We start from the raw sequence: 10601 nt of genomic DNA on the forward strand, positions 1-10601 counted from the left end.
AATGATTCAGAATGCAGCGGTACGACTGGTCTTCAACGAGCCCAAAAGAGCCCATGTTACACCTCTCTTTATCTCCTTGCACTGGCTACCGGTCGCGGCTCGAATCAAGTTCAAGACATTGATGCTTGCATATAGAACAGCTACAGGCTCAGCACCCGCCTACTTCCACTCACTACTACGAATCTACATCCCCTCCAGAAGTCTGAGATCCGCTAGTGAGCGACGCCTCATGGTACCATCACAGACAGGCTCAAAATCACTTTCCAGAACATTCTCGTTCACCACTCCTGGCTGGTGGAACGATCTTCCCACCCCTATCCGGAATGCTGAATCCCTGACAATTTTCAAGCGACAGCTGAAAACTCATCTCTTTCGTAGCTACTTGACTTCATCATCATCATTATAAAAAAAAATTTAAAAAAAAATTCTCTCTTTATTTATTCCTTCTCTTTCTAGCTTGTACTTATTTGAACAATGTCTAGAAACTTGGTATTACAAGCACTTCCTGTATCTGTTTGCCTCTTTAAGAAGAATCGCTTTATGTATCCCCCAATTGTAAGTCGCTTTGGATAAAAGCATCTGCAAAATGACTAAATGTAAATGTAGTATTGTATTTTTAGATGCATTGTATATTTATTTATTTATTTGAAATATGTTTTATTATTATTTATTTACTGGTTTAATATTATTTATTACATTTTTTTTTTCTCTGAGCCCCTTCCCTTGCGGCCCCCTGGAGTCGGCTACACTAAGCATTATGCTAATATTCCATTTCAAACATCACCATAACCATTAGTCACTTCAATCTGAGGTACAGTTAGTGTAAGGTAATTTCAATTAACTTGATTTAAGAACAGATGTCAAAGAGAAGTTATGAATTAGACAGATACGGTAGGTAAACATACACTTGTGATGCTACAAACAAAATCTGACATATTTGTTGATATTTTAAGTCATGTCTGCTGATCTACCAAGGTCGCCAGTTAACTAAATTAACTAAATACTGTTATAGTCTCCTAAATGTAGAAAACTAGGCCATGTGCTGAGCGCGGGTGAATGTAGATGCAGACTAAACCGACAGCCAAGAATAACTCTCATAATCAGCTATTACCGACAGTCACAGTCTTGAAAATATCTGCTGTTCTGTACCTGATGAACACGTGCAGCTGCACTGAATGCCCTGTAGGGTTGTGATATGAATTGTGAGTCATTTGTGAATTACTAGCAAAAGTCTAAGACAGATAGAGACGGCCTGAACAGAAAAGCTAAAGTGTCAAGTACTTCACGTATTTACTATATTTAAACATAATGATGGAGAATCTGTACTTTACTTGGGTACTATTCATTGTTGTTATTGTTAACTAAAAATGAGAAAAGGCTGAAATAAAATTAAATAAAAATATTAAATGAAAACTTGCACAAATTGCATAAATAAAAATTAAAGCTAAAAAGAAATATATATAAAAATAATGATAAAATAAAACAAAAAATGACAAACACACAGCAAAATGACTAAAACTTAAACTAAACTAAAATGAAAACTGTAAATATAAAAATAAAAGTTTATTCAATATATTAATAAATAGCATAGCGGTATATATACATAATTAACTGGATCTTATAAATAACACTGGATCTATGGAACCAAACACTTCTTCTCTAATTCACATTTCACATTTCCACGTCAAAAATGATACTTTACACTCCTTACTAGTTCATTTAGACCTCATTTAGTACATTTGCAGGTCATTGTGACTTTCCTCTTTTCCCAGCTGAACGTTTATGGCATCACATCACTGACCTAAAGCAATGTTTTAATTACTTTTATTTGTGAAGATGGATGAACTTGACTTGATTAAACAGGCTGTTGTATAAAGTTACTGCACAGGGGGGAAAAATAATAAAAAAAACTAAAAAAGTAATAACTATGGAAACAATTCACTTTCACTCAAATCTGTTTTATCTAGACACATTTTAGACCTCTGCAGATAACAAAAGGAAGAGTTGAACATACAGCATTTGCTGCGCTGGTTCAGGTCAGTCCATGTGCCGTCAGGGAGACACTTCCTGACCTTTGGTCCCACGATCATTCTGTTCCCTCTGCAGATATACTCGATTTCATAATCCACCGGCAACACCTGAACACTGCGGATCTGCATTCAGACAGAGAGAAATTAATACTTTATTTTAAATTGAATACTAAATTCAATATTAAATTGATCCAAAGTGACAATAAAGATGTTTAAAATGTTACAACAGATTTCTTATTTCAAATAAATGCTAAACTTTAATTCATCAAATAATACTGAAATAAATGAACACCGCTTCCACACAAATATTAAGCAGCACAACTGTTTTCAACACTGATAGTAATCAATGTTTCCTGAGCAGCAAATCAGCATATTAGAATGATTTCTGAAGGATCATGTGACTCTGAAGACTGGAGTAATGATGCTGAAAATTCAGCTTTGATCACAGGAATAAATACATTAACATATTAAAATAGAAAACAGTTCTTTTACATTGTAATAATATCTCAAGACTGTTTTTACTGTATTTGTAATCAAACAAATGCAGCCTTGGTGAACATAAGAGACTTTTAAAAACATAAAAACCCGACCTAAAATTTTTCAACAGTAGTTTACACTTGTCCATCTATCCCCCTAGACCCATACAGATACACATATTTAATATAATAAATTACTAATAAAAGTAAATCTTCACACCTGTTCCTGAGTCAGACCCCTGTATCTGATCCCTCCGTCTCTTGGCGGGCGAATGATAGCACAACCTGATGGAAAAGATGTGTAAATAATCAAAAGATAATCATGCTTTCTGAAGGATGTCTTTGAAATAATACTAATACACTCACAGAAAATGCTACCACCATTTATCACAAACTGCAACGCTCATTTTGTCCGTTAGATGGAGGACTCTCCTTTCTGAACATGTGAGCAGAAGCAATAGTGACAGCCATGACAGAAGCGCCAGTGACCGCCTGAGACGTTTATTTGTACAATTTTCCATTCCTGCCACTATGATAAAATAGGATGTATATATATATATATATATATATATATATATAATCATTATTTTGGGTATATATAAATATATGTGTGTGTGTATATGTATTGTGTATATTGTTTCTTAAATTGAGCTGCCTTCACAGACTAGTGGCTTCACAATCAGAGCCTATTGTAATCACAAACTACAGATGTATCCATATATAGTACTAGTAAACTCAAGAGTAAATGTCTGAGTGTCCCCTGGGCTCACGGCTCTGCCGGGGATTTGCTGTCAAAATGAAAGAGCACCGTAGCTGTAACCTGTTATTACAGCCTGCTTCACCTACAGTGTCAGCAGCTAATTACAGTCATCGTCAATCCCAGAACCCGGGGGCAAGGCAGACCAGCACGACTTTTCCCACGTGCATGTGTGTGTGTTACAGTCATTTTGTGTGTGAGGGTATTTTTAGGGACGAAAACATGAGCAACATTATCAAAATCAAATGCTGCCATTGGCTCGCTGTTCGCAGCTTTGAAGAGACTCTAGAGTCGTTTGAAATGCCAAGCCTACACTGCACAACATGTATTCTGGCATTTTGTGCGACTGTATTCAAGAAGAGCACGTCCACGTTGCTGCTAAATATGGCTGTCACTCCTCTACTGAATGCTTCATCCCGCTCTGTATATGGAACAGGTCAGGATGGTCATCTTCAACAACGACACTTTTTAGGTTTGATTTTTTTAGAGGTGTGAATCAAAGGGAATGATGTTGTTAATGGAAATAAACCTGAAATAAAATAAAACTGAAATATTAGATTTTAAAAAATGTAAAAGTTGAAATGCTCGTTGAAAAACAAAACAAACAAAAACTTCGAACTGAAATAGAAATAATTTAAATAATAAATCTAGTAATGTAAAAAAAAAAAAATGACTACAGCACATACTGTAACAAAATTACTCAAATTAAAATTAAAACTGAAAAATTTAAAATAAGCTAAATTCAAAACATTAATAAAAAACTATAACAGTATATAAATGCCTCGGATGTATATATGTACATACAAATGTGCAACTGCATCAAATTGCATATTTTTGCTCAGTTTGGGCTTCTGAATAAAACTGAGTTTTTATTTATAATATATAATTATATAATTAAGTCTAACACTTCAATAAACTTCCATTAAAAACATCATCTGACTATTATTTCATACATCAGGTTTTACAGGGTTAAAGTACAAATGCAACATCTCACATTTTAATCAAATAACATTTCAAAACAATTACTGTCAAACACCAATATCTGATAACACTTTATTTTAGCAACGGAGAGAGAAACTAAAGAGAGAGCAGAGAGAAAATGCCTACAATCCACAGTTTAATACCATATATACAGTATATCCGATGTTGTAACATGTTACACGTTACATGTCCTTACAGTTACACCTTATTTTACAGTACATGTACTTACAGCATACTTACACTGTACTTACCCAAGAAAGTACTGGGTAGTATAAGGTAACTATATGGGTTTAGGTTTGGCTTAGGGGTCGGTTCAGGGTAAGTATTACCCGGTTATTGTAATTGCTATAATAAGTACATAGTTGTCATGGGTTGCTACGGTGCAGGAACACCGAGCGAGGAGACCAGGAGTACAAAACCAAGGAATTTAATTATATCGTGGGAAATCACAGGTAGCACAAGGAGCTGACATAAACAATACCGGACAAAACAACAGGGAACAGAACACTCTTTAAATACACTGAACAGGAAGATGGGATGACAAGACACACCTGGGATCAATGGAAACCATATAGGAAACACCTGGGACAAATGATAAACAATCAGGGAGCAGGAACAGGAAGACCAAATGGGGGCATGGAAACATGAACATGTGACAATAGTATGTACATGTGGAACAGAACTGTAAAATGAAGTGCTACCGTACTTACTATATGTAGTGAAGCCAGTAAATTATGCATAATTAGAAGGAGCTAACCCTAAACCTATAGCAAGTAGTTACTTAATATTACTTAGTACTTATTTGTGTAATTACACTGTACACATTGAGTTTGGTTACAACCATTGACAACCATATTATACAACTGAATTTACTCCTAAACACATGAGGAAGTAACAACCAAAGTGTCATGAAATCTGTGAAATTAGTGATTTATGTGCATAAACAAAACATGGCACCTCTGTAGACTAATCTGTCTCCATCGTTAGTCTTAATGTCAAATGTCAAAAATAGTTAACACCAATTAGGTTAAACTGTTGGCTTCCATGTTTCTTGTTTACTACCACTAGACACATAGCGTTGGCTATAGCCATTGCTTTGCTCGGTTATCACTCCTAAAACTTTGCAGTGTGTATGTGCTTGACATTATAATGACAGATCAGGAGATGCACTGTGACAAGGAATATTCCACAGGCTTTTATTGCTGTTCAACAGGCCATAGAACAGGACAATTATGCATGGGAGGATTATATACGTGAGGATTTATGTACTTATTATAGCTGTCAGACATCCAATAGTGTTGATATTGTGTTTCATTAGTCGTTCAGCTTGGGCAAGGCAGACTAGCTAAGCTTGTAATATCTGAGATAGGAAGCATGCAATTAGAGCTGGATGGAGGAGATGTGAGAAAAAATTAAATTCTAGATGCTGACTGATGTGACCAGTGAATAAGACCTTTTTACACGCACGGATTACCAACACACTGCCTAGAAAACACAAACAAATAAAAACAAAGAGATGCAAACAAAAAGTGACATACACATTTGTTCAAATGCTTTCACACACAATTAAAGTTGGGGATCAAGAACTTTCTCTTATCCAGAACAGTGCTTTCATTGCTAACTAAAACAAAATCATTTTCATTAATTAAAATAAAGCTGAAATAAAATTAAATGTTAATATCAGATGGAAAAACTAAAACTGAATGTTGCATCTATTGTGTATCAAGATGTAAACTTTTAGTTTGCTAATGTGAATGAAAAAAAAAAACTGCCTGCCACACAATGAGTTCTCATGAATTTTCAGTTTGAATCTAAAACTAAAACTATTCAAAATTGTTTTCAGTAATTGAAATAAGGTTAACATAAAATTAAATATGAATATTAAAAAATGAAAATACTAACTTAGTTGAAGTAAAAATACTAAAACGGGGGAAAAAAATAACCTAAAAATATAGGCGTAACTTAAACTGTAAAGAATCAGCGAAACGTTCGCTCTATGAACAATTATGAATAATAAGAATTTTCAAAAACTGGGTATGATGAGTTGACATTATTTTACTCACCCTTCAACTACTGATCATTAAAAGAACATTTGAAAGTGTGAAAACATTAACAAATTACTTTCAACATGAATAACCCCAAAAGCTCGATTATTTCCACAGCAATATTACGGACGTGTTAAATTTCACTGGAGTAGTATATGTCTATATTACGTAACAATTATATTTGAAAGCATTAGTTAGAAAACAACCCTGGAAAGAGACATGAGGATTTGGAGAGAAAAACATGAGATTCTTAGTGCATTTCAATTAATTATTCATGGTTTGTATAGTTTATTCATTCGGGAGAGCAGACAGCAAATGTGCAGTATATGTGGTCTTTTTTCATACTGTTACAGTGGAATACAAAAAGAAAAAAGGTTATCAGGAGGAAAAGAATGCAGTGGAGTGAGAAGAGCTCTTGCCATTGACATTATTGTTATATCATCATGTCACATTAAAATACCATGCGTTACATTATTCTCCTGATATCTGAAAAATAGAATATGAAGGAAAATGTATAGCTCATTCAGTCAAACTGAGGATAAGGATTATTTAGCGGAACTGTGTGATCTGAAATGATTTGTTTTAGTCTTTTTGAGTGGAACTTCCCCAAACCCAAAGTGCCTCCTATAATTTAAAACCTAGTAGGCTAGGTTAGAAAAAAGGTGGATAGAAATCTTTAAAAAAAGAATAATAATAATAATAATAATAATTAAAAAAATAAAAATGACAAAAGCACGTAACAAAATTACTAAAATGGAAACTTTTTTATAAAGAAGCAAATTCAAAATATTAATAAATATTATAACATATAAACAATATATAATATATAAACAATACTAAAATAGCAATACTAAAATAGTGAGATGAAGTCATATCAGTAGTGTAATAAAAGCTGTTTTATTTTGCATGGAGTGGGTCACTTTATGGAGGCCATTTTAAACCATGACCAAACTAAATAAATAACTGTATAAATAATAGCTGACTGCAAATTTTAAGTGACACTGGTAACCAAAAACAAATGCTTTTACATGATGCATCCACACCACTAGGTGTCAGTATAAGTACAAGACAACCAAATCGGCCAGTGCAAAGCAAACAGTGTTACCAAGTTTGCGGTTTTGCTGTGGAATTGGGCTACTTTTATACCACTGCTATGTTTTTTTTAGCCGCTGTTTGAAGCAAAATCCCCTGCCCCCCACGGAACACAATTTAGATCGAGGTTTTGACCCTCTGGAATGCGAATTTGGAATGTTTTTGATGCAATTTTAGACCTGGCAACCCTGAAAGCAAACGTCATATTACTGACTGCCCTTTTAATAATGAATATAGGGTTAGTTCACCCAAAAATGAAAACTACCCCATGATTTACTCACCCTCAAGGCATCCTAAGTGTATATGACTTTCTTCTTTCAGACGAATACAATTGGAGGTGGTCGAGATTTCGAAGCAAAATAAAGTGCATCCATCATAAAAAGTACTCACAGCTCCAGGAGGTTAATAAAGGCCTTCTGAAGTGAAGCGATGTGTTTGTGAAAGAAAAATATCCATATTTAAAATGTTATAAACCGTAATCTCTAGCTTCCTCTAACTGTCATGATCACGTTCACGAGAGAGTGGCGTCCAGCCCCACGGTTCTGCACGAATGTGATCCGCGGATTAATTGCAACATTTAACCATAATAGAGTATAAGTTTATTATTTGTTCGTATTTACACAAGCAAGCGAATTTTAAACAATTCCAGAGAGAAAAGGCGAAAGTGAACTCGATTCGTTACTCGCGCGCTGTTCTCTACGCGCACAGCCGCACACACATGAAGCGTTCACACGCGTTTCAGTCGCCGCGCGAACACCGAACTGAATCCTCTTCTGAATCCTCTGAACAGACACATGCACATAAAATTATGACAAAATACCCATCTCGACAATCATTCAGGTAAACGCAGTTATATCTCAAGTGAATGAAAACAGCTGAGAAAGAAATCGGATGTGCATCAGGTCTTAAAGGGACAGCGGCCTATAAATACTGCTGCTGTCATTAATGATCAGCAAACAACAAAAGAGCTGTGATAAAAATCTATATTTAATTTATACAGTGAACACTATGCAGTGTTATTTTCCCTAATTATTACATTTCTGTATTTGAATACTACCAACCTTATTTTATTTGTAACATATTCCTGTTGTATTTATCTATGCTTGTAATTTGTGTATTAATAAATATTATAACATATAAACAATATATAATATATAAACAATACTAAAATAGCAATACTAAAATAGTGAGATGAAGTCATATCAGTAGTGTAATAAAAGCTGTTTTATTTTGCATGGAGTGGGTCACTTTATGGAGGCCATTTTAAACCATGACCAAACTAAATAAATAACTGTATAAATAATAGCTGACTGCAAATTTTAAGTGACACTGGTAACCAAAAACAAATGCTTTTACATGATGCATCCACACCACTAGGTGTCAGTATAAGTACAAGACAACCAAATCGGCCAGTGCAAAGCAAACAGTGTTACCAAGTTTGCGGTTTTGCTGTGGAATTGGGCTACTTTTATACCACTGCTATGTTTTTTTTAGCCGCTGTTTGAAGCAAAATCCCCTGCCCCCCACGGAACACAATTTAGATCGAGGTTTTGACCCTCTGGAATGCGAATTTGGAATGTTTTTGATGCAATTTTAGACCTGGCAACCCTGAAAGCAAACGTCATATTACTGACTGCCCTTTTAATAATGAATATAGGGTTAGTTCACCCAAAAATGAAAACTACCCCATGATTTACTCACCCTCAAGGCATCCTAAGTGTATATGACTTTCTTCTTTCAGACGAATACAATTGGAGGTGGTCGAGATTTCGAAGCAAAATAAAGTGCATCCATCATAAAAAGTACTCACAGCTCCAGGAGGTTAATAAAGGCCTTCTGAAGTGAAGCGATGTGTTTGTGAAAGAAAAATATCCATATTTAAAATGTTATAAACCGTAATCTCTAGCTTCCTCTAACTGTCATGATCACGTTCACGAGAGAGTGGCGTCCAGCCCCACGGTTCTGCACGAATGTGATCCGCGGATTAATTGCAACATTTAACCATAATAGAGTATAAGTTTATTATTTGTTCGTATTTACACAAGCAAGCGAATTTTAAACAATTCCAGAGAGAAAAGGCGAAAGTGAACTCGATTCGTTACTCGCGCGCTGTTCTCTACGCGCACAGCCGCACACACATGAAGCGTTCACACGCGTTTCAGTCGCCGCGCGAACACCGAACTGAATCCTCTTCTGAATCCTCTGAACAGACACATGCACATAAAATTATGACAAAATACCCATCTCGACAATCATTCAGGTAAACGCAGTTATATCTCAAGTGAATGAAAACAGCTGAGAAAGAAATCGGATGTGCATCAGGTCTTAAAGGGACAGCGGCCTATAAATACTGCTGCTGTCATTAATGATCAGCAAACAACAAAAGAGCTGTGATAAAAATCTATATTTAATTTATACAGTGAACACTCTGCAGTGTTATTTTCCCTAATTATTACATTTCTGTATTTGAATACTACCAACCTTATTTTATTTGTAACATATTCTGTTGTATTTATCTATGCTTGTAATTTGTGTATTTGTTCTTATTTTTACTGGCTGTTCTCTTGTCTCTTTAATCATGTTTAAACTTCCTTAGTTAATCTAGTAGTATTTGCTGTGGTATCAAAAAAGTACTTTGCTTTATAGTTCACCCAAAAATGAAAATTCTGTCATTAATTACTCACCCTCATATCGTTTCAAACCCGAGAAACCTTCATTCATCTTCGGAACACAAATTAAAGGTGCCATAGAATGCATTGATACAATATTTGATTTAATTGTTCTCTGATATCTACATAGAAGGTATGTGGCTTATGTAAGGGCAAAAAATGTCCAGAAACGGTGTTACATGTCCATTTACAACCCTAGGATTTGTCCCTAGAATGAAATGGAAAAAAAAAACTTTATTCAACAATTTGTCTCCTCCGCATCATCCTGTAGAGCCATTTTGGAGAGTATAAGCTGGATGTAAACAGCGTATGCTGTTCTGTGTCAGCTGCGTCACCATATTTCGCTTGTTTCTTCACAATATCTGCAGAAATTCTGATGATTCGGCTGTGCAGGTTCGGCTGGCGGCTACCACTGATGTCACATGGATTATTGTACAGCTCTCTATGCTACATTTCTGGACTTGGGAACATTTCAGGTGCGTTGCTGTCTATGCAGGGTCAGACAGCTCTCAGATTCGATCAAAAATATCTTAATTTGTGTTCCAAAGATG

General features: G+C 35.1%; 1 protein-coding gene across 2 annotated transcripts in view; it reads right to left on the reverse strand.

The window, feature by feature from the left end:
- Positions 1 to 10601, reverse strand: part of gabbr1b (gamma-aminobutyric acid (GABA) B receptor, 1b) — a 121819-nt gene that overhangs the window by 81916 nt on the left and 29302 nt on the right. For both annotated transcript variants that reach the window (XM_016472365.1, XM_016472364.1), the window contains exons 3-4: positions 2727 to 2791; positions 2015 to 2153 (exon numbers count right to left, since the gene is read on the reverse strand). In XM_016472365.1, the coding sequence (XP_016327851.1) occupies positions 2015 to 2153; positions 2727 to 2791 (204 nt within the window). The remainder of the gene's footprint in view (positions 1 to 2014; positions 2154 to 2726; positions 2792 to 10601) is intronic.

The sequence above is a fragment of the Sinocyclocheilus anshuiensis genome, unplaced genomic scaffold (genome assembly GCF_001515605.1).
Source record: "Sinocyclocheilus anshuiensis isolate Anshui unplaced genomic scaffold, SAMN03320099.WGS_v1.1 scaffold804, whole genome shotgun sequence".
Lineage (NCBI taxonomy): Eukaryota > Metazoa > Chordata > Actinopteri > Cypriniformes > Cyprinidae > Sinocyclocheilus > Sinocyclocheilus anshuiensis.